The sequence below is a fragment of the Rana temporaria genome, chromosome 1, assembly GCF_905171775.1.
Source record: "Rana temporaria chromosome 1, aRanTem1.1, whole genome shotgun sequence".
NCBI lineage: Eukaryota > Metazoa > Chordata > Amphibia > Anura > Ranidae > Rana > Rana temporaria.
This window is the reverse complement of record NC_053489.1, coordinates 350,358,665-350,384,586: the sequence shown is the minus strand read 5'-3', so window position 1 is coordinate 350,384,586 and position 25,922 is coordinate 350,358,665. Positions and strand designations below refer to the sequence as shown.

Below are 25,922 nucleotides of genomic sequence, written 5' to 3'. Positions count from 1 at the left end.
CCACCTGTGCTGTTCTCCAGTCCCCCATCATGTGCTGTTCTTCAGTCCCCCCTCCTGTGCTGTGCTCTGGTCCCACCTGTGCTGTTCTTCAGTCCCCCCTCCTGTGCTGTCCTCTGGTCCCACCTGTGCTGTTCTTCAGTCCCCCCCCCCACCCGTGCTGTTCTCCAGTCCCCCACCTGTGCTGTTCTCCAGTCCCCCACCCGTGCTGTTCTCCAGTCCCCCACCTGTGCTGTTCTCCAGTCCCCCACCCGTGCTGTTCTCCAGTCCCCCACCCGTGCTGTTCTCCAGTCCCCCACCTGTGCTGTTCTCCAGTCCCCCACCCGTGCTGTTCTCCAGTCCCCCACCTGTGCTGTTCTCCAGTCCCCCACCCGTGCTGTTCTCCAGTCCCCCACCTGTGCTGTTCTTCAGTCCCCCACCTGTGCTGTTCTTCAGTCCCCCACCTGTGCTGTTCTTCAGTCCCCCCCCTCCTGTGCTGTCCTCTGGTCCCACCCTGTGCTGTTCTTCACCCCCCCCCCCTCCTGTGCTGTTCCTGATTTGGAGGAACTGTCCCTCATTTAGAGCATTGTCCCTCTGCCCCTCTGTTCCTCTTTCCTCCTTGTGTGTCCCTCAAGGAGCCAATATAAGAGAATAGTAGTGGTAAAAAAGCACCTGTGGGTTTAACCAGTTTTTCTTTGTTTATAATTCTCCTACATATTTTTGCTAATAGGTGTCCTTAATTCCCATCTCAGAAAGTTGGGAGGTGTGCCTCTATCCATCCCACTGCCCCTCTGACTACTCTGTGCCCCGACCACTCAGTTGTTTTTCTTGATGCCTAGGGCCCACTTTTGATCTCGCACATGGGCCCGCTGATTTCATACGCCCCTGCCCCAAAAATCTGCAAAAAATGGGGGGGGGGGGGTGTCCCTGAATGGCAGTTTGGAAATGTGGTCACCCTACTGTCAGGTGTGTTGTACATGGCTTCCTGAAAAAATTTCAGTGCCCTAATAAAGAAAAGGGATGGGGCAAGAGCTGTAAGGCTGGGGTGGATATCATCCAGCCAGGAAATGAGGCAGGTTGTGTCTGACCTGCTGCAGCTTATAATGCACATTGTTAGAAGCTTACTGGGTGCAGTGAAAAGAGGGTAAGCTATTTCTGTACAAGAGACAAACCTGTACAACTAGGCAAGACTGACAGTAACTAACAGCCTTGACGGAATTTTTTCATTGTATATTCTGACCGTGTGTGTGCCCCATCTGAGTTTTTCCTTTCGAAATTCTGACAGACTTAGAAAGAGAACATGTTCTCGTGTTTTCCGCCGGAAAAAAATTCTAGCGGAAATTCAGTTTGTCTGTATGGAACCCCCGACGGAGAAAAAAACATGCATGCTCAGAATCAAGTCGACGCATGCTCGGAAGCATTGAACTTAATTTTTCTCATCATAGTGTTGTACATCACTGTGTTCTTGACGGTTGGAATTTGGTGTGACAGTGTGTATGTAAGACAGCTTGAACGAAATTCCGATCGTGTGTACAAGGCATAAGGCTGAAATTCAGCTTCAATGCTTCAGTGCTGGTGGGAGATATTGAGTGTCCACCTATATTTTCTCGCTATATAAAGTCACAGTATACGGGGGAAACCAGATTCAGACAAAAAGTCTTTTTCTATAGAGTGGTAGGTGCAGCATGAAAATAATGCAAAATCCCCTGCTGTTTTATTTTTTGTTCTAGACATTCATAAAAAGAAAAGAAAACGAAAAAAAACTGGTATGTGCCTTAGAACCATATTTCACCCAACTATTAATTCTCAGAACAGAACAAAAGTTCCCTCTAATGATATTGTGGCTTGTATGCGAATAATTATGTATATAGCCAAAAGATCCCTGCAGTGGGCTGTATTGTATTTTTTTTACTTTCCCACACCATTTCAATAATTTTAATTTTATACCAGTAAATTAAATGTGAACTCCAGCAAAAAGAGGTGATTATGTTTTGTTTTGGATAGGATGGAGAAGGGAAAGAACCTCTATTGGGTATTCATATGTAGCCACATGCTGTCATCTTTCCTAATAGGTAGATTTCCTTTTAATTCCCATCCCAGTAGCAGAACAGGAAGTTAGAGAAAATCTCCCCATAATGACAGTTGTCATCAGGATATTTCCCCCCACCTCTAGCTATAATGAATGAGGTTTATGTCACAAGAAGGGAGGGATGCCCTTGCCAGTGGTGGAGACACATGCAAAAAAAGAAAAACCTAATTAATCCCCCACCATTCTTTAAAGAAATAAATAAAATGAAAATAATGTTTTCCACTATAAACGTTCAACCAATGGTTAATGTGTACCTACTGTATGCATTTATTAATATTATGCATATATCAACATCAAGCCACCAATGATCAATCAAAATTTGTGTCCTGCACTAAGCTTATCATACTGTTCATAACACCTTCATGGAATTGTACTTACTACAATGGGATTAATGAAAATGTGATTCTTGTTTTATGTGTTTGAAATGCAAAGACAGCTATAAAAGGTCTCAGAAAAAATATTTTTGTAGTCAATGGCACTTAACCTCTCATTTGTAAATTCACACCCCATGGCTTTATACACTGCTCAAAAAAATTAAAGGAACACTTTGAAAACATATCAGATCTCAACGGGAAAAAATCTTGTGGTGGATATCTATACTGATATGGATTGGGTAATGTGTTAGGAATGAAAGGATGGCACATCATTTGATGGCAATGAAAATGATCCACCTACAGAGGGCAGAATTCAAAGACACCCCGAAAATCAAAGTGAAAAAATTATGCAGCAAGTTAGTCCATTTTGCTGAAATTTCATTGCAACAACTCAAAATGGTCCTAAGTAGTTTGTATGGCCCCCATGTGCTTGTATGCATGCCTCACAACATAAGGGCATGCTCCTAATGAGACAAAGGATGGTGTCCTGGGGTATTTCCTCCCAGATCTGGATCAGAGCATCACTGAGCTCCTGAACAGACTGAGGTGCAACCTGGCGGCACCGGATGGACCGAAACATAATGTCCCAGAGGTGTCCTTTTGGATTTAGGTCAGGTGAGCGTGGGGGCCATTTAATGATATCAATTTTATAATCCTCCAGGAACTGGCTGCATGCTCTCGCCACATGAGGCAGGGCATTGTCGTGCACCAGGAGGGACCCACTGCACCAGCGTAGGGTCTGACAATGGGTCCAAGGATTTCATCCCGATACCTAATGGCAGTCAGGGTGCCATTGTGTAGCCTGTAGAGGTCTGTGCGTCCCTCCATGGATATGCCTCCCCAGACCAGGGCTGGACTGGGACAAAAATTTGGCCCTGGACTTCATCCAGACTGGCCCACTTTGACAGGTCTCTCCCATGGCGGCCGGACAACTCCCGCACCCCCCAGGCCACCCAAGCAACCTCTCCCCCTTCACTAGCCATTCTACTTTATTAGAGTAGAACGGTTGGTACTGGTATTCTTATAGGCAGTACCAGTGGGGAAGCTAGACATTATTTCACCCGGGGCAAAGAATCAGTTCAGTGCCCCCCCCTTATGGGACAAGATTAGGCAGAAGTGAGAAACTCCCAGGCCATAGCTGTTGAGTCAGCTGTCTGACCCCTTCCCAATGCTCCTTTATTGTCCCCACTGCTCCTCTGGTCCTCCCCTTGCTTCTCTGTTCCCCCCCCAGGTGAGCACTGCGGGATGGAGAGGAGGTGAGCTCTGCGGGAGGGGAGAGACAGAGGAGCAGGGGGGGCGGTCCGCTGTCACTGAAGCCGGCCCACTGAGCCATCGGCCCACCGGGAAACTCCCTGTAGTCCCAATGGCCAGTCCATCCCTGCCCCAGACCATCACCAAACCCAGTCATGCTGAACAATGTTATAGGCAGCATAAAGTTCTCCGCGGCTTCTCCAGACCCTTTCACGTCTGTCACATATGCTCAAGGTGAACCTGCTCTCATCTGTGAAAAGCATGGGACACCAGTGGTGGACCTGCCAATTCTGGTGTTCAATGGAAAATGCCAATCGAGCTCCATAGCATCCGGCAGTGAGCACAGAGCACACTAGAGGACGTTGGGCCCTCAGGCCACCCCCATGAAGTCTGTTTCTGATTGTTTGGTCAGAGATATTCACACCAGTGGCCTGCTGGAGGTCATTTTGTAGGGCTCTGGCAGTGCTCTTCCTGTTCCTCCTTGCACAAAGGAGCAGATACCGGTCCTGCTGATGGGTTAAGGACCTTCTACGGCTCTGTCCAGCTCTCCTAGAGTAACTGCCTGTCTCCTGGAATCTCCTTCATGCTCTTGAGACTGTGCTGGGAGACACAGCAAACCTTCTGGCAATGACATGTATTGATGTACCATCCTGGAGGAGTTGGACTGTCTGTGCAACCTTTATAGGGTCCAAGTATCGCCTCGTGCTACCAGTAGTGGCACTGACCCTAACCAAATGCAAAACTAGTGAAAACTGTCAGAAAAGATGAGTAGGGAAACAAAATGTCAGACACCTCCACCTGAAAAACTATTCCTGTTTTGGAGGTCGTCTAAGGCCGCGTACACACGGTCATTCCAAACCGATGAGAATGGTCCGACGGGCCATTTCCATCGGTTCACTGCTGAAGTGGCCTGATGGTCTGATGTGCGTACACACCATCGTTCCAAAAACCGATCGGGTCAGAACGCGGTGACGTCAAACACACGAAGTGCTGAATAAAACGAAGTTCAATGCTTCCAAGCATGTGTCGACTTGATTCTGAGCATGCGCAGGTTTTGAACCGATGCTTTTCTGTACTAACCATCGGTTTGGACCAATCGGGCAGCGGTCCATCGGTTCGGTTTTGAGGCATGTTTTAAAATTTTGGACCGAAGGAAAACAGACCGATGGGCTATACACACGGTCGGTTTGGACCGATGAAACTGAACCTCGGTCCATTCTCATCGGTTTTGTCCGACCGTGTGTACGGGGCCTCATTGTTGCCCATCTAGTGCACCTGTTGTTAATTTCAATTAACAGCAAGGCAGCTGAAACTGATTAACAACCCCCTCTGTATACACCCATCCCCTTCTTCTACTTAACTGACCAGATCAATATCCCAGGAGTTCTGATTCAAAAGTGTTCCTTTAATTCTTTTGAGCAGTGTACATTAAATGGATGATAACGTGTAACTAAACACATTCATATATTAACATATATAACATATGTGCTTTGTTCCTAGATGCTGAAGAGAATGTAAAACCTCTGCATATCCACAGACATCAACATGGCCTTGTGCAATGCGGACTGGCTCAGTCTGTGGCCCTCCCTTGCCTTTTCGTGGTTCGCTCTTCCCAAACCCAACAGGCTTTCAATATCACCTCAGAATCACCACGCATTAAGTGGAGCAAACTTCAGCCTGATCAAGGAGAAAAGGAAATAGCTGTTTTGGTGGCCCGTGAAAATGTGGTCAAAGTCGCTCGTGGCTACGAGGGAAGAGTATCTTTGCCTGGATACCCCCACAACCGCTACAATGCCACACTGGTCTTGTCCAATGCTCATGCCAGTGACTCAGGGATGTACCGCTGTGAGATTGTTTTGGGCATTGAAGATGAACAAGACACTGTGCCACTGGAAGTCACTGGTAGGTGTCAGCTTAATCTATAAAAACTATTACAACACACAGATAATAACTGGAGATATTATTGTGCATGTGCTAGAAGAGGGATGTCGTACTTCAAGTACCTCATATCTTATAGGGTTTGTTCACCTTTACCAAAATAAATAGCTGTGTAATGCCTTTTCATGTAGACCATTTACGTTCTTCATGATGCCCGACTTAAAAACTACCAGGATGTTGAACGGCCCAGTTGTTACTGTGCACCTTCACCATCACAGGGGTGCGCTCTCAAATGCTGAGCTCAGAACTACTGCATTAGGAGAAAGAAAGCACACGTGAGGAGGTCTGAATCAGAGAAAGAGCTTGCTCCTGAGATGGTGAAGGTGAAAAGTAAGGTCCCTTTTACACAAGCGGTCCGATCAGGTCCGCCTGTCCGTTTTTACGGCGGACCCAATCAGACCCTCCATTCTCCTCTATGGAGCGACAGATGTAAACAGACTGTTATCCGTTTATGCTAAGGCTGCACCGATACCACTTTTTTTAGGAACCAAGTACAAGTACAGATCCTTTTTTTCAAGTACTCAACGATAACGCTTACCAATACTTTTTCTGATGTCATGTGACAGTTTTCAAAGCACAATACAATGATGGGGTGGCACTGATGAGGAGGCACTAATATGCAGCACTGATAGGATTAGGTGGCACTGATGAGGCGGCACTGATGAGGAGGCACTAATATACAGCACTGATGGGCACTGAACTGATAGGTGGCACTAATATGCCATTATCTAGAAAAAGTGCTTTACATACTGCACCTTATTTGCAAACTGGATTTATTTCAATTCTGCTAGCAAGACAAATGCCTGTTCCGTCAGAATCGGCAACCCGTCACATTCGGTAACGGAAGTGACGTTGCGTCAGAACACCACGTCGCCACTCTTGGTACACCCTGCACTCGGCTGTAGGAAGCCTGCAGTCAGAAGGTGGCAATGGATATCTTGTTACACCCAGCCCATATAGTTAGTGAGCTATATGGGCTGGGTGTAACAGGATGTCTTCTGTTGCCTTCTGACTGCAGGCTTACTGCGGCTGAGCGCAGGGTGTACCAAGATGGGCGTTGCGGTGGTCTGACGGAATGTCACTTCCCTTACTGAATGCAACAGGTCGCCGATTCTGACAGAACACCTAGCATTGGGAACATAGCGGCTGTGCCCCGCACCCCTGCCAGGTTACCTGACAGCGTGTTGTTGACTCTCCCTCTATGCCCACCGACTTCCAGGAGTGATGCCTATTTGTTCTGAGGTATCGGATTAAGCATTGGAGCATTTGCACGAGTACAAGCACTCATTCAAATGCTTGGTATTGGCACCGATACTAGTATCAGTATCAGTGCAACCCTAGTTTACATCTGCTTACCTCAGATCTGATCTGGCAAAAACAAAGGGAAGGGGATCAGTTCCCATCTGTCTGGCCAGGTCGGATCAAAGGGTAGTCAGGTCGGTATACATCTGACTTCACATAGAGAAGAGCGGGCTGTGTCCGTGTCAGCTCTGCATAAACAGAGCAGACACGGACTTGTCATCCACCCATCCAACTCGGCTCAGCAGGGGATCAGCAGACAAAACCCCTGCAGAGTTTGTGCATCTGCATAGACCGTTTTTTGCTAAAGGTGAACCTTGGGCCAGATTCACAAAGCACTTACGCCGACGTATCTAAAGATGCTCGGCGTAATTGAAAAATGCGCCGCGCGTATCTTTGCGCCTGATCCTCAAAACGAAATACGCCTGAAAAACAGATTTTTCCGTCCGACGTAAAACGATTACACCGGCGCATCTTGAAGCGCAAAATACGCTAGACACACCATTGATTTTCTATGCTAATATGCAAATGAAGGAGATAGGGCGATCCACAAAAGTACGCTTGTGCGGCGTAGGCTACGCCTTGTGCGCATCTGCTAGTTTCACGGTGTAAAATTACACCTTATAAAAGCTGCCCTGTAAATGTCAGCTAAAGCAACACCGTTAGGGAACAGCTGAGCACACACACTTGCAGGACAACAATCTGTATGCCAACATGCCAGGGGCATCCATGCTCATAGCTATACTAGTGACTTTAGTAACCGAGGGTACTCCCTCTTCTGAGGGAACAGCAGCCAGGAGACGCCTCACAGAATGCATCTTTGCACAGCAAACCCACACATTAATCATGGCACAATGAGAATGCATGCATGCACACCCACTGTGGTCCCTAGCACAGACACATCACATCCTCATCGAATTGGATTAGACCCAAGTACCCCCCCATGGTACTAGGGAGCAGCAACGCCACGCCACAGCTCCAATTATGTTACTGTGCATTCATACACCATTCACATTGACCTGGGATCACTTCTCCCTGGTCCTGAGGATCCCTACTCCACCAAAACTGAGGGTGACACCCTTTTTCATCAGGAATGTCACCCCCACATTCATACATCATTTACACACATAAAACAAATAATACTTACTAATTACAGTATAATTAAAAAATAAATAAAAAATAAAAATAAAAAGTACAACCAAAATTAATGGCGGCGGCGTGAGCTAGGCCTGGGCCGGCCACAGGCACGGCCACGGCCAACCAGGGGAGACTCACGGGGGGGGGGGGCAGGGGAAGGAGGAGCCTCCCCTGGTGACTGTCCTCCTGCTGGCCTGCCCTCCAAGGCCACGGCTATCCTGGTCAGACCCACAGTGAGGGCAGCCGTATTGGCCTGGACAGCCTGGGTGTTTGGGTGGACAGCCTGGGTAAGGGCACTCACCTCCAGGGACATGCCTGCTGTGGCGGTCTGCAGGTCAAAAATGCATGTTATGACCGCCAAGGAGTTTGTGCCCACATAACTGACCGCGTCCTTAATTGAGCCCAGGCTGTCCTCCATCTGGGCCAAAGTCCGGGTGACCTGACCCAGATGTTGGGTCTGCCAGGCCTGGTCCCTCCGCAGATTGGCCGACAGAACCTCGGCCACCCCCCTGGTCTTCTGGGTAGCCTTCCTGCCTGCAGCTGAGACTTGTGGCCTGGGAGGAGGGGAGAGAGAGACCCTTGTGGGGGAGCCCTGTTGGGGGAGGAGTGGGAGGGGCTACCCCTGATGGAGGCCTGACTGCTGCCAGCCACAGGGGTAGCCTCAGGGGTAGCCTCAGGGGGAACCACATCCGAAGTCAAAAGGATTTCCCTGGCAAGGTCCATCCGATCATCCCCATCCTCCTCCCCCTCATCCTCCTCCCCCTCAACCTCCTCATGATGTGAGGTGTGGCCACTCCCCTCCCCTGAGGACTCCTGGCTTTCTTGGGGCTCTTCAGCAGCCTGTTGTCCGGGGGATGGAGCAGACTGGCCTGATGGCCCAGCAATCTCCTGGCCATCTGTGGATGACACAAAACATTCACAGGTTGGAGGATCCACACACTTGGCACATATTCCCTTCCCCCACCCGCACATGCTATTCACCAGATATATAAAAAAATATTACCTGTGATCACGCCCTCCTCGGAGTCAAAGCCAGGCAGGCCCACCACTTGTTGTCTGTGGAAGCACCGGGCCACTGGCCACTCATCCTCAGTCAGCCTGACGGAGCAGGGTGGTCCTCCGCCAGTGCCCGTGGCATGGGCATTTATCTTGGCCATCTTGTCACGGACCAGGCTCCTCAGATCATTGATCTTCTTAGCTATCCCACTGGTGGTCCTCGTCTCCCCCCCTCCGCATTGATCTGATTAGTTATCTCCTGGATGATCGCCCTCTTCCTGGCTGGGGGGGGGTGTCCCGGCTCTCAGGGCCATGTAAAAATCGCCCAAATCGGGTGATGGCCCTGGCAAGTATTTGCTTTTCTTGTACCGAAAAATTCAACTTTCGTCTCTTTGGTGCCATCTCACCCAACACTCAGCACCAAACACACCCAAAAATCTAACACAACAAACAAACACAAATACACACAGAACAAACACACACAAAAAGACACAGACCAAACACACACAAAATTCAAAAACAAACACAGAAAAAACAAACAGAAAAAACACTCAGAAAAAACACACAGCTACTACAACCTCCTACTTCTATAAATCTTTAATCTAACAATACTACACTCACCAACAAACACCAACAGACAACAGAGCAAAAGCAACTTGCTTTAGGAAAGGGAACACAGGGATGTACTTTTGCAATGGAAGTGCGTTTGTGTGGGGCTATTTATACATAGGGCGTATCTCACTAAGTCTGCTTGGCCTTTTTCCTATCTCACTGATTGCGCCGGCCCGAGTTCTGAGCATGCCCAGTGAGGTGCAGATTCGTGCGCGCATGCGCAGTACGGACGGCCCTTCATTTGCATGGGGTCACGGCTTATTTCAATGGAGCACGCCCACTTCCTTCCCACTTGCAATAACCCCGCCTTACGCCTCGGTATTTACGTTACGCTGGCGCACATTTGGGCGCAAATGCTCTATGGATACGGCACTTACGTCACAAAATTCAGCCGCCTTAACTTAACTGACATACGTTAGGACAAACTAAATTTGCGCCGCGCTACGTGAATCTGGCCCCATGTCTTTAAAGGCTGCATTGCTTGTAGGAACCAACCAGATTTGAGAGCTTGATGTACACAAAACTTGAAAGGTTCTTGTGACTCCTCATGTTATATAATTATTTTTTGCATATCTGTTGAGCAGTTTTCCCGAATAATAAACTAATATATATATTTTTTTTTACACACAAACATTCTAAATGCAGATTTTCCAACAAATATTTTTTCATGCATATTTTTTATTTCTTTTTTGAAAGCTGATAACATGCAAATTGCTTATGCAAATGTTTTTTTCAGAATCATTATTTGTTTACAGACAATAGGGAAAATTGTATTTTGCTGTAAAAATGTGCATCTCAGTTTTCACCTTGACGAGGAAGGAGTTTCTGTAAAGATTGAACTATTTGAAAAATAATTTTTAGAAAGTATTTCTACAATATCATTATTGAAAGGACATCATGTATGGGAATGCATTGAGTGTTTAGGGAACATAGAATTGCAGATGAGATTTTTCAGCTATATTACCAGGCTGCTTACCTTTATATTCTTTGTAGTGAGAGCTTCTTTTAAAACTTCTTTTGATGTCTTGATATTTTTTTTTTACAGTGAGGCACATCATGCTTCACTGCCAGACTGATGCTTGCCCGCAGACAGTATAAAATGGGGGTGTAATGAAATCTGTCATTCTCTGTCTCAGAGCAGCAGACATTTCACATTGGTACCTTGGAGGATGTCTTAGGGTTTTGTCCTTATGGATTCAGAGATGTAGACTCTGATTCACTATTCGTAGCACTGACCTTAGCAGGGCTGCTCCTTGGGGTTTCTTTCTTGCGGGAGAGCTCTGGCAGCCCTGGAAGTGACATCTGCTCTCGTCATCATGTGTCATTTAGGAATGTAATAAATGTCATATATTTACTGATGAAATGGGCTTGTGTATGAGCCACCATATGTTATTTTTTTTTAGCATAGAAAAAAGAATGCATACGCACACATGACTGCATTCGGAATAGATGCTTTCATTTTTTAATTTCACATATTTGTTAAATACAAAGCATAGACTGTGACATTTAGGCATGTGATTGCAGAGATCCTATAGTTACCCTTTGCATCCTTGTTATAGTGTTATAGAATGTATATGGGTTTTGTACATACTTTCTTTATTAAAGCGGAGTTCCGGCCACAATTTCACTTGTTAAATATAAATACCCCTGTAATACACAAGCTTAATGTATTCTAGTAAAGTTAGTCTGTAAACTAAGGTCCGTTTTGTTAGGTTGTTACAGCATTTAGACACTTTATAAAATAGAAATTGACTGGGGCCATCTTAAGTGTGGGCATCATGAAGCCAGACTGTATGACTTCCTGGATTTCAGCCTTGCAGATCTCGAACATGCTCAGTGCTGCACAAGCAGTGTCAGATCAGGTTTCAGCACCTGTGCTGTCCAAGTCACATGATTCTTTGAGACTGGGGAGTGCACAGACTCCTGGAAAGTTACACCCACTACATTCCCAGGAGTCTGTGCAGTGTAGGTTAGGAAGCATTAAGCACCTAGGTGCAGGAAGTGGGAAGATTAACTATTCTGCCTAGCAACAACACTTTGAAGGCATCTAAAAAAAAAAAAAAATAATTCGTAAAGGACTAATGACATTTTTTTAAAACTACTGATGTAATGTTATTTTTATGGGTGGAACTCCACTTTAAAGTGGTTCTAAAGTTTTTTTTCCCCCTAAAATGTTTTGTTTTATACTTACGTGCACTGTGCAATGGAATTGCACAGAGCGGTCTCTTACCTCCTCTTCTGGGGTCCCCCACCAGCGATATCTGCTCCTCTCCAGGTGCCAAATCAGCAAGCCATGTGTAAATGGGGCACTCGTGCAGGCATGCACCGTCCATAGACACACACAGTTTGGCTTGGCCACGCCCCCCCATGCCCTCCTCATAAGATTTGACTGACAGCAGCAGCAGCCAATGGCACCCACTGCTGCCTTTGTGTCCTGTGAGAAGAGGAAGAAAGAGCAGCGCTATTGCAGACAGGGCAGTGTTGGATAGACTCAGGGAAGTGTTGGGGGGGGGGGGGGGGAGGAACAAGTATTGGGACTTTTTTACTTTAATGCAATGAATGCATTAGATCCCTTTCACACTGAGGCGCTATGGCGCTAAAAACAGCGACTGTAAAGCGCCCTGAAACAGCAGCTCCATTCACTCCAGAAGGGCTTTCACACTGGAGCTGTGCGCTGGCAGGGCGTCAGAAAAAATCCTGCAAGCAGCTTCTTTGGTGCGCATTAGATGTGAACTCACCGCTCCTAAAGCGCCCCTGCCCATTGAAATCAATGGGCAGAGCCGCGAACCGCCGGCAGAAGTGGATGAGCAGTGACTCACTCTTTAGTTGGACTGCTAAGTCTTAAGTTTTAGTAAGACAAAGCGAGTATTTTGTTGTTGTTGTTGTGTATTAAATGTGCAATTGTAAAACATTGTAAGCTCTTCAAGGGCAGGAACTAATGTAACTGTACAATATATATGCAAAGTGCTGCGTAAATTGATGGGGCTATATACAGTGGCTATAAAAAGTCTACACACCCGTTAAAATGTCACGTTTCTCTGATGTATAAAAAATGAGACAAAGATAAATCATTTCAGAACTTTTTTCACCATTGCTGTGACCTATAAACTGTACAATTCAGTTGAACAACAAACTGAAATCTTTTAGGTGGAGGGAAGTAAAGGTGGAAACATTTCTGAAATGATTTTTCTCATTTTTTACATCACAAAAACCTGACATTTTAACAAGTGTGTGTAGACTTTTTATGTCCACTGTATGTAGAGTAAGTACCTGTAATAAATAAATATATATATATATATATATATATATATATATATATATATATATATATATATATATATACAGGGCTTTTTTCTCAAACAATAGGTGCTGGAACTTAACCACGACCCCCCAAAACCCGTCCCCCACACAAACCCTCCAAATCGCATCAAATAGTGGGTGTGGTCATATTTCACAAACAGTAGAAGGGTCTTAAAGAGGCATTAAATGCCAGGATTGCATTACATACAGAGTGCAGAGTTTATAGGGGTTACACACAGAGTGCAGAGCTGTCACTTGTAAACACAGAAACCAGACTCTGTGTTTACAAGTGATTGTGGTGAGCAGTCTGAGCCAGAGGTGGTGGAACTGGAAAAAAGCCCCCTGAAAAAAAGCCCTGTATACAGTATTTATATATAGATAGATAGATAGATAGATAGATAGATAGATAGATAGATAGATAGATAGATAGATAGATAGATAGATAAATAGATAGATAGATAGAGTAAAGAACAAATATAATCAAAATCACTAAAAAACTAAAGTAAAACCTTACAGTGTTCCTATAATAACCAGTCCAACTCATAATTACCTAATATATTAACTCTTTAGTTGATGACGCTCACAGCTGTTTTCAAACAATTGCATCCACATTTCAATTATAAACAGAATGAGTGGACCAAGACAGCCTATCAGAAGCTCTTTAGATCATTTTGCAGTGTCAGTAAACTGTGGTAAATTTAATTTATCTGCCTGATCTCTTATGCAATAAAAAGTTAATTGATAGTGGTTACAGATGCCTGAATTCTGCTCCCTGTGTGTCCACCATTAGACCTTACTATTGATTTCTTTCCATGAAATCAAAAGCCATTTCATGCATATTGGCATCATGTATATCATTTCTCAAAGCGGAGTTTCTGCGTAGAATCCAAAACCAAAATCCTATCCTTAGTTTTCTAGCTTTTTAAATGAAGCTGCAATATGGTTCTATTTTGGATTTTTATTCCGGCTTAATTAATAGTTTTTTAACAGTGGCAGTGCGTCCATAAGGGCACATGGGCGCCGCCCCCTCTCTCCTGCCACCCCCTCTATGCCCAATGGATAGATTCATGCATTGCATGAATCTATTCATGTCCACCACTGCCCCCCCCTATTCAGGCGCCGGCCCCTTTTGGGGCGCCGGGCGCTTGAATTACAGCAGCGGGGGGTATTTTTGAGGCACCTGATTAGAGCCTAATGCCCTGTACACACGGCCGTTTTTCCTGACATGCCAAAACCTGTAGTTTTTCCCGACGTGATTCCTCTCAAGTCTGCCTTGCATACACACATTCAGTCAAAAAAACGCTCGACCAAAGCGCGGTGACGTCCAACACCTACAACGGCACTATAAAAGGAACATTCCATTTAAATGGCGGCACCCTTTGGGCTGCTTTTGCTGATCCTCGTGTTAGTAAAAGTTTGGTGAGAGACAATTTGCGCTTTTCAGTCTTCGTGCTTTTCAGTCCGTTACAGCTTGACGAATGTGCTATCACCATTACGAACGCTAGTTTTATCAGAACGAGCGCTCCCGTCTCATACTTGATTCTGAGCATACTCGTTTTTTTTCCCCCTCGGAGAAGCATACACACGAGCGGTTTTCGCGACGAGAAAAAGACTGACGGGAAACACGACGGGAAAAAATAGAGCATGTCCAAATTTTTTGTGGGCAGCTTTCTCATCGGGAAAACTGCCATGGAGCATACACACGTCCGGTTTTCCTGACTAATCTAAAAAATTAAAGTTTTCTTGTCGGAAAAAACGGTCATGTGTATGAGGCAATAAGCTCTAATAGGCGTGAAAACAGGTAAACGGTGAGCGCCATGCTTTCCGCTCGTAGTTCATACAGCTCTGTTAGGAAAGCGAATAGCTATTCACTTTCCTAACACTGAACCGCCTCTTCGCCAATCAGGTGCTCGGGTCTGTTGCCTGTCACCTGATTGGCTGAAATTACAGGTGCCCCTATTGGTCACCTATCAGTAGGAGAGGACGGAAGATGAGGACGGCAGGAGACGCATGAAGGACCCCATTTGTTGCCGTCACCCGCTGCCCCACAGAGACAGGGTAAGTGCTGGGCAGATGGCGAGCAGGCGGCGGTCACACTGACAGCATTTAAGGGCACACTGCCAGCATTTGATGGGCACCGTGGCACAGTGGCTGCAATTCGTTTTTGTTTTTTTTGTTTTTCAGTTTGTTGGCGCCCCCAAAATTTTGAGCACCAGCCGCCACTGGTTTTCAATATAACAAATAAGAAACATTTTATAACGGGGTAGATGTATAATATGAATAGTTCATGTAGTCATATTGAAGCAGACTTCAAACAGGAAAAACTGTAAATTCAGAGAGAATAACAAAGATTACTGTACATGATGCTGGGACTAATTTGGGGTTCATTAAAGGGGTTGTAAAGGTACAATTTGTTTTCCCTAAATAGCTTCCTTTACCTTAGTACAATCCTCCTTCACTTACCTCATCCTTCGATTTTGCTTTTAAATGTCCTTATTTCTTCTGAGAAATCCTCACTTCCTGTTCTTCTGTCCGTAACTCCACACAGTAATGCAAGGCTTTCTCCCTGGTGTGGAGTGTCGTGCTTGCCCCCTCCCTTGGACTACAGGAGAGTCAGGACGCTCTCTACGTTGCAGATAGAGAAAGGAGCTGTGTGTTAGTGGGCGTCCTGACTCTCCTCTCTTAGTGAATTTCATCTGGTACTTATTGAACTGGTTTAAATTCAATCAGTGAGTGGCCCTGTCAACACCAATCTGCCTTAAACTTACCTTAAAAAGAAGCCCTCCAGCGACACGCTGTCACTGCTGACAGGGCTTCCCTCCTCACCCGGTCTTCCTTCCGGGTTTGTTTCCTCCGGCCGTCTGATTGGCAGCCCCACGATGACGTCACTTCCACTTGCCGTTCCTTCAGAGGGGATGCTCTAGTGACATCACCGGCCCATTCACAAGTAAATATCTCTTAAACACTTAGGAGATATTTACTGTACCTATAGGTAAACTTTATTATAGGCTTACCTATAGGTAACGATCAACCATGGGAGCTTACTCCCACATTAAGATAAACAGATACTTATGTAGAAGGATTAGTTTAATCTCTGCATATCACCTGATGCTAGTCACTTCACTAGGTATATGTAAAGTTTAACAACCAATTCAAGTCAAGTTGGATAAAGCAACCAGGGGCGGGGGTTGCCAAAGCAAGACAGAGACAGTGTGGATGGGGTATAAAGAGATGGGAATGGGGTAAGGGTGGAAAAGTTGGGGGAAAGAAAGGGAGATGAGAAGCAAAAGTGGGAACTAGAGAAAAAAGAAAAGTGGTTTGGAGGGCAGGGGGGGGGGGGCAATTTTTCTAGGGGCAACAACACTTTTGACTGAGTTATATACCCTTAATTTAAAAAAAATGTGCTTGCTTTTATCACTAGAACCCAATCTATTATAAATTTGCATTGACTGTCTCTGCATATTGATTGCCTTATGTCATACAACTCCACTCCTCCACCCATCCAATTTCATTGCAATTTGCATTCACATCCTATTTACAACTGTTCAATTCATTATGCTGTAACCCCCCCCCCATAACTTCCCTGAATCAGATCATCTTTCATTCTTCTAACAAATACTTTACTTCCAGATAAAGAACATGCGATTCTTCCATTGCTCCCAATCCATCAGCTTCACATTTGCTGCCATGATTATTTACCATCTCTCATCTCACCCATTCTTCATGTCAGTCCGAGTCTCTTGTATTCCGCATTATCTTAGACTATTCCCTCTGCCATAGCTCTTATTTACTAGAATTTCCACAAACAAGCACTTCCCTCTCCATTTTCAGCTACACTTTCCTTGATATGATCAAACACAGAGAATTCCATTTAGAGGCTGTTATCCTGAAAGCAGCTGGAATTGCACATTTCTGATTCCTAGCTCCCCGTGCCCATCTTCCTTTTTTTATTTCAAACCAGCATTCTTCTTGCCATCTGCTCCCACCACCTCTATATGTTTTTGGCCCCCGTCACATTCCTTGCCCTGTTCTTTGTGTTGTCACTCTCTCATTCTTAATGTCTGCTGCTTTCGCAGCTTGCTTACTCTAGTAATTAATAGCAATTATGTAAATCTGCAGAATTGCTCCAGACTGTTACATGCAGCGTTTGCAGTAGGTCGTACAGGTTTATTTACACATGTGCTGAACGACACGATAGTTTTATTATTTATTTCCAGCCGTTTGTATGCTCACTCATGCTTGCTCATTACGGCGTATGCTAATAGAGCATCTGGCTCCATTTTAGCCATCTTTATTCCAATGCAGAACAAATGGACACGCGCCATGCATTAACATCAGTAGCGTTAGTCATGGTTTACTGAGAAATAACAGTTCATGCTGTTTGATGGTTCGTGCAGCTGTGGGCCTATGACAATAAAGTGGCTTTGCAGATGACAAGAGCCTAGTACTTCAGAAAATGTGCTGCCTTGATGCTTAAATCTAGCTTTAAATATACACTTTGCTTTGTAAAAGAATAACAATACAGCAGCTAACAGCGGTCCTGTGTTACTTATCTGCATTCTAGTGCACTTGGAAATATCTCCTTGGCACTCATCTATCATTTGAAGTACCCTTTTCTCTTTACTTTCTGTTGCCACTTTCTTCCAAGCTGCCCATCCTTTCTAAGAAACAAATACCAGTCACAATCTTTTAACAGCCATCAAAAGCCCCGTACTGCCAAAAGCTGAACTCCAGGTAGAAATAAAAAGCACAAAAAATGCAGCTCTATATTCATTTTTGTACTCTTAAGCCTCGTACACACGACCGAGGAACTCGACGGGCGAAACACATTGTTTTCGTCGAGTTCCTTGTTAGGCTGTCGAGGAACTCGACGTGCCAATTTTCTCCATTCCCGTAGAGGAAAAAGAGAACTTGCTCTCTTTTTGGCTCGACGAGTTCCTCGATAGTTTCCTTGTCGACAAATGTACACACGACCGGTTTCCTCGGCAAAAAAAAAAAAACAGCAAGTTTCTTGCTGGTTTTTGCCGAGAAACTCGGTCGTGTGTACGAGGCCTTACTTTTTTTATTATTATTATTCAAGTAGTGTAATTCTGTTGCAGTTCTTTTATAGCAGAGCTCGGACAGGGACAAGTAGCACAAATAGCCAATTAGTTGTGTTGCCTGTTGATAAGAGAAGAGGGTAGAGTGACAAAGAGATGACATCATCAATGTGCTGCTTGTTCTTTAAAGCTGAAGTTTAGGTAATGAAATTTTTTACATACTGTGAACCATATGCAAAGAACTTGGAGCATCGCTCCAAAGCACTACAAACTTCCCCCTGCAGTCCAAAACACAAAACGGGGTGCTGGCGTTCAAAGGATAGCAGAAAATCAGATCAGAAAATAGAAGGCAGAAACGCAGCACACCAGACCCCAGCCTAGGGTGACCACATTTCCAAACTACCATTCAGGGACACCCCCCCTTCCAAAAATCAGCTTGTGCTGTAATGAATCACAGCACTGTGATTGGACACAAAAGGCGGGATTTATGATTTCTCCAATCACAAGCAGGGGGAGGTATTTTGCTCCTCCAGGCTTTCCTGGCCAGGACAAGTACTGTCAGTGAGTAAAGCGTGATGTGGCGGCCTTTTCGGGGGCATCAGATTGGCCTGGGGGGGGGGGGGGGGCTGTGTCAAAGTTGTCATGAATGCAATTTCGGTTGATATGTTAATTGTATTGTACACGCAATTTTGATATCTTCAATAAAAATCTTTTGTGAAAAAAAAAAGAGAAAAAAAGAACTGACGCTAAGAAACCTCTAACTGCTTCGCTCCCTAATTTCAGTAAGGTGTTTTTAGACTAAATCCAGTTGGCAGCCTTTGCCAAGCTCAGGTCATGTCGCCCTCCATCTCAACAGACAGTTTTACTCCGTGATAAAGGACTCCCTGATACCTTTCAAAGTGTTAATGTAGCTCTTAGAATCTATTTAAGCATTATAGTAAATAGTTGTTAAGGAGAGAAATCATTAATTAAATAGGCACTGATAAAGAATGATCTGAAAACTATGATGACCCATCAAAGTCTAAGTGCTATGTGCCTACTAGATGTAGAGAGCAGTGTTCTGAATAGCATACAGTCTGGGGAGTTCACTAAAGATTTTTCAGATGCCAAGTGTAGAAAAAAATAGCAATAGATACAGCAATACTTTGGTAAAACTTATTTACCCAGCTTGGATAATCTTAAACATTTTTAATTGACTGGTTTAGAGTTTAATTTTGTTGTGTAAACTGTTGAGTTAGTCATTGTTATCTTTGGAAAATAAGAATGCATAAAAGCATAGCTATGTTCATGCAATTTATCTTACAATTCAAATAGCATAATTCCTGTGTATGAGGGACAACTGAACCCAAAGTGCCCTGGACCACCCATAGTTTAAATCTGGCCCCAAAGCTGCCATATTAGTTCACTTGAAAAAAAAAAAAAGCAGTTGCATATTAAATGCTATTTTCTTTTTTTATACTATTACAATTCATTTTCCATTGCAAGTTTTAGAGAGATCCACTCTGTTCATCAAGATAAAAGAAGCAATGATTCAGAGGTCTACCAAAACCATTCCATAATTAAAGCAAATCTGTGTGTGGAGAAGAATTCAGGGTGCCAGTTATGAACCTTGGTGTTGAGTTATTCACTTTAAGGTCATCACAGAGGACTAGGGGGCACTCTTTACATCTACAGGAAAAAAGATTTCATCTCCAAATACAGAAAGGTTTCTTCACAGTAATGCACACGATCGGAAATTACGACAACAAAACCGTGTATTTTTTTTCCGACGGAATTTTGGCTCAAACTTGTGTTGCATACACACGGTCACACAAATGTTGTCGGAAATTCCAAACGTTCAACACTACGACGAGCCGAGAAAAATTAAGTTCAATGATTTCGATCATGCGTTGAATTGATTCCGACCATGCGTATAATTTTTGTGCATCGGAATTGCATACAGACGATCGGAATTTCCGATAAGAACTTTTGCTGTCGGAAAAATTGAGAACCAGCTCTCAAATTTTCCGACATTAAATGTTCGATGGAGCCTACACACGGTTGGAATTTTCAACAAAAAGCTCACATCGAACATTTTGTTGTCGGAATTTCTGAACGTGTGTACGCGGCATAAGAGCTGAGAAAATGTGAAATAGACTCCCTCCAGAGGTGGTTCTGGCCAGCTCAATAGATTGCTTTAAAAAAGGGCTGGATTTTTTCCTAAATGCATATAATATAACTGGGTACTGACATTTATAGTTGATCCGGGGAAAATCTGATTGCCTCTCGGGGGATCAGAAAGGAATTTTTTCCCCTGCTGTAGCAAATTGAATCATGCTCTGCTGGGGGGGGGGGGTTTTGGCCTTCCTCTGGCTCAACTGTAGATGTCGGTTTGTGTATATGCGATTGTATTTATTTTTATTTTTTTGGTTGAACTTGATAGACTTGTGCCTTTTTTCAACCTGACTAACTATGTAACTATGTAACCTTCCATCTAAAAATGCTTATTTATCTACTTCAAGCTTAGTTGTTTATTTGCTGCACACCAACACATATATATAGATCTAGAGAGAGAGAGATTAAAGTAGCTCTCCTCCAAAGGCCCCTTTCACACGTGCGGACCATATGTCCGCTTTTTCATCCATCCGTTTGCGGATGAAAAAGGGACATACATTGGTCCCTATGAGATTGCGGGTGTCAGCGGATGAACATCTGCTGACACCCGATCTCGTCCGCCCCCGCAATAATCCGATTCTGCAGACGGAAGAAAACCCTATTTTTCCTTCCGTCTGCGGATCGGATGAACACGAACACACGGTCCGTGTTCATCCGATCCCCCCATAGGGGAGAGCGGAGAAAAGACAGGGTGGTCCCTGCACAGTGTGCGGGGACCGCCCTGTCATCCGCCAGCTCAGCGGGGATTAACGGAGCGATCCCCGCTGAGCATACGGAGGCGGATCATTACTGATCCGCCCCGTGTGAAAGGGGCCTAAGTGTTTTTTTTTTATGTTTATGTAGCTAAACTCTGGTAAAATGGAAGCAATGCTTACTGAAATTACAATATTGCGCACTTGTCTCACTGCTCACCTTTTTGCAGTGCAGCAGGCCAGACTGACAGACTCAGCAGGTAAACTGAAAATGATCAAGCACATTATTATTATTTTTCTCATATTTCTAAGATGTTGCTGTGTGTTGCATGGAAGAGGTGTATTTCATTGATTTTAATTCTCAGCAGGAATCTGGAAGGAGAAATAAAGATTACAGCAAATACAGACAGCACCTTACATGGGAACATTCTCTGTTGTGCAGGATTAAATTAAATTGCTGTATCACAACAAAAATAATATTACATAAAAAACTGATATATGAAATGTACAGTGTGTGTGATCAAAATAATTTGACGGACACCTCTGTTTTTACCAAACATGTATAAATCTATGATCAATGGGGCACCTGTTTTCTGACATGAAATGACAAAACAGCATGCCCAGTGAGATTTTCCGAGGAAGGGGAGCAACTTGACATTGTTCCCTCTACAGCGTCCTTGAAAGGGAATCTTTTGGGTGCAGAACTACTCGTCTGGATACTGGATACTCGTCTCTGACTCATAGATTACCGACTCTATAACTTTAAAAACCACTCTGTGGCACATGCTCACCGGCACCTCTTCACTACGATTGAGATGGGGGCCAGCAGACCCTAATCACACTGTGCAGCAAAGATTCCCCCTACTGCCCTAGCTCCCCCCCCACCGCTGCTGGCTTCCCTCCTCTCCTTTCTTGACAGCTGTTGCTGCATGGACGTTTTAGGATGAATGGGGTAAATATGTAATTTACTGATCCTTTCCATTGCTGAATAAACACAGTGAGCGATCGGCAGTGTGTGTTTGAGCTTTGGGGTGCACACCCTAATGCAAAAGGCTGCTCACACCTATGCTACCAGCACACAATTTATAACTTCCCAGCCTGCCTGTCAGCTTGTTTCACATTAAACAAGCCAATATGTATTCTGGGTGACATCACTGAACACATTTATGTACATGACCATATTTGGTCAATGAAATCGTTCATCATTACTGGCCAGTTTGTTGAAATTCCTGGCCAGAGCATTCTTTTTTTTTTTGCCAAGGATCTCTCTCCAATTCCATATCATATGCTTATCAAGGATTAGGATATGGTGTGGATTTTGGAGGAGATCTCACTTATCTTGTATTTTTTTTTTGCCTAGGGTTCCCCTCCAAATCTATACCAGACTGTTATCAAGGATAAGGATTTTGGGAGGAGCCTACATTGTATTTTTTTGTGGCACCCCCCTCCTGAAACATACCAGGCTCTAGGGAAGAATAACAAACAAAAACAGTGGGATGACCCCCAAAATCTTTACCAGACTTTTATCCTAGATCTGGTCTGGTCTAGTCTGGTAAGATTTTTTATGGGGGACCCCAAATCAAATCCATACTGGCGTCTTGTCTAATGATTTTACCGTTCTATGGATTTAGAGGGGGACCCCAGGCAAAAACCCCCAGGTAAAAAAAAAATAAAAGAAGTCTGGTCCCCCAAAGTAATTCTAATACAGTAATCTATTCAGGCATGACCAGTAGAATGAGGAACAATAAGGGTGCAGCACCTACTAAACCATACCAGGTCACATTCCCTCAACATGTGGAGGGTACATGGGGACAAAGCCTCATCTCCACATCCCCGTCCAAGTGGATAGTGGAGGTCTTTTCTTGAATCTGGAAAAGGTATAAAATACTCCATGTTACTCACAAAAAATAGGAAAGTGTAAATAAATACACCCACACAATGACAAAGTCCATTATTAATAAAAAATAACAAAAAAGTGTCTCAAGGTTAAATCCATTGTCAATCACAATAAACAATGCCCCAACAACCTGTTGACACAAGCTTGATGACCCACACCAATGATCCTCTTCCACCGGACATTCGCTACAATGGACAGCTTCCTGGCTGCCTACTAAATGTCAACAAACCAGCCAGTAATGTTAACTGACATCATTGACATGTTCGGTCGTCTGTATGACTTACCGGACATGTCCGCTCGGCCGAAAGCCCTCGCATGCGTCGAAGTGATTCGACGCATGCGTGGAAGCATTGACCTTCCAGGGTCGCGCACGTCGCCGCGTTCATTGTCGCGGCGACGGCGCGGCCACGTCACCGCGTATCCTGTCCACGCGGATTTCGGTTTGATGGTGTGTACAACCATCAGACCAAAATCTCCGAGCGGACATGTCCGCTGAAAATGGCCTGCGGACCGTTTTCATCGGACATGTCCCCTCGTGTGTACGAGGCCTGACAGTACTCAATGACATTACCTGTGATCCCACTAGCAGCTCTGTTTACACACATAAGTCAGCAGAAAAAAATTGATTTTATATATATATATATATATATATATATCATTTTTAGATTTTTTTTTTAAATGCTGTAGTATATCCTACAATTTGCTTCTTTATATGAGAGTTTAAGACATCCCCCAATAACTTTTTATTGAACTATGTATTTTTAAAGCTAACCTTTATGTATTATTAAGGCCTCATGCACAGAAATAGTGAGAGGCTGAATATATGTCCAGAATAAAATTCATGGCATTTTCCTGCTGTAGGTGCTGTGCCTAGCCTTGCATATCAGTGATTGGCTGTATACGGCTGTGCTTCTGTGCATCTGGTATGCCCATACAACATATTTTCTGGTTTCACTTTCGGTAAATATGTTGTTTATTTTTTTGACCTGGTACATGTCCCCCAATGTAGTGCCCAGCTACTATTGATCTTTTTATGATCAAATGATTTAAAATTGGCCTTTAAAAAGACTAGAAAAGAAATACAAGATTGGGCCCCATAAGGTTCAGGGGGATTGAGTACTATGTTCAATGTTTTGAAATATTTCAGGCTGAGTTCTCTAACCAACCCACGCCTGTCCACTCATCTGGTCCTGGTGAACTGGCCGAATTTCAATCCATGTAATGCCAGCTTAAGTTCAGTGACCATTCACTTTGAAAAGTAAATATATACTTTGCTAAGTCAACAGTCTGCATTCTCTTAGCAAATCAATGCAATCCTGTCTTGTCACAAGCTCCTAAAACTTTTATGGTGATACAATTTATTTATAGCCAAATTTTTTATTTTATTTTTAGTTGTGGACAGAGCAGGGAAGGTTTACAACCCCTGTCAAGTTTTTATAGCTATCTGATTTCCCCCAGGGTACCTTCACTCTCTTTATTTGTTCTTGTCCCCCTAAGACTGTAACTTAACTCTCTAATTTCGGATCGTAACAATAACTTGACAATTCATAAAGTAACACTTAGTACTAAATCAACTCCCTTTAGCAGCTTCTGCTACTGATCTGTTGAAAATACCAGCACTTCTCAGGGACAGAGTACACTAGGGTGCTATAAGTAATTAATGCACTGGAAGGTCAATAATTATGTATTATGGTAAGGCTTTTTTGTATTAAAAAAACAAAAATCTTCCTGCACTGCTTCTCTCTCCTGCTGTGAGTTGCATATGTAGCACTACCCCCGAAGGTGCTGCTAGTAGGGGGGGTGCAAACAAGCGTAGCTTCCCCTTTTGGCTGGAGCTCCACTTTAACAATGCTGCTGCCCTAAGGTGTCCCCATTGCTTCTTTATCCAGATTCGAGACACCCTAAAACAAGAAATGTGTTATAGGTCAAATCACCAGGTGAAAGTAATGGAAAAGAAGCCTAAAACTAATGCAGCCACTACTTATAAGAGTTGGTGAACTGTCATTTGTTTTGGGGTTTCATACCACTTTTAAACTGCAAACACTACAGTCAAAAATAAGGGTGTTCGCCACTATGTCAATTTAGATATCAGTACAATCTAATACCTTTTATGGTCGGCAGACAATAAATTCAACAAGCAGCCATGAAATAGTAATTGTGTATATTCCATTGGTTATAATGTTCAGTAATCTCTATTTTATAGCGCTTTCAACTACAATGATCACAACTTAAAATGAACATACCACATTGACTAAACAAGTGTCTGTGTGTATGAATCCTAAGATGTCTTTATGCAAGCATCAAAGGGACTTACAAGTGAAATTCTTTCATATTGTTCTTTGTACTCTCCAGATACATGGTAGCAAACCTGCCAATGTCATCATTATTTTTTCTCTGCAAACTTGAAACTTTTGGCAGAAGGTACAGATTGTAAGAGATATCTGTGCATGCTGAGATGTAATGTGATCTTTATATGTTATTTTTAAAAGAGACAAAAAAGAAATAAGACTTACTTTTCTGTTTTAGGTCTGGTCTTTCATTACCGAGCGGCAAGTAATCGGTATGCACTGACCTTCCCTGATGCTGTGCGATCCTGTAAGGAGAACTCTGGTGTCATTGCATCTCCAGAGCAACTACAAGCTGCGTTTGAGGATGGATTGGATAACTGTGATGCAGGATGGCTGTCTGATCGAACTGTCAGGTGACTTACATAATATTGGTCTACGTTATGTTGGTGGCTTTAGTTATGTGTTGTTTCAAGATGAAAACCAGGCAGATATAACAGACATAAATAAACCCAGCTGTTTATTCATTAATACATTATTAAAGGTATTTTTTTTATTTATAACTAGTTTAAATGCTTGAATTTGACTTGGTATTACCCTTTTGCAATCCGCTGTACAGCAGCACTCAGACTAAGTGAGAAGCAGCATTAAGAACCAATTAAGCATGCTGTAATAAGCTTACAGGATGAGAGAACAAATGGGTAGATTCAGGTACGGGCCCGCTAATTTGCGGCGGCGTAGCCTAGCGTGTTTACACTACGTCGCCTTAAGTAAGAGAGGCAAGTACATGATTCACAAAGTACTTGCCTCCTTACTTAGGGCGGCGTAGTGTAAACGCGGCGGGCGTAAGGGCGCCTAATTTAAATGGGTTGGGGGGGGGGCG

The 25,922-nt window shown here is 44.0% G+C and overlaps 1 protein-coding gene across 3 annotated transcripts in view; it reads left to right on the top strand.

Moving 5' to 3' along the window:
- The window catches only part of NCAN (neurocan), a 289,797-nt gene that overhangs the window by 134,606 nt on the left and 129,269 nt on the right, over positions 1 to 25,922 (top strand). For 2 of the 3 annotated variants that reach the window (XM_040320665.1, XM_040320682.1), the window contains exons 3-4: positions 5,191 to 5,592; positions 25,281 to 25,455. In XM_040320665.1, coding sequence (XP_040176599.1) covers positions 5,191 to 5,592; positions 25,281 to 25,455 — 577 coding nt within the window. The remainder of the gene's footprint in view (positions 1 to 5,190; positions 5,593 to 25,280; positions 25,456 to 25,922) is intronic. The other variant, XM_040320673.1, reaches the window with a different exon arrangement.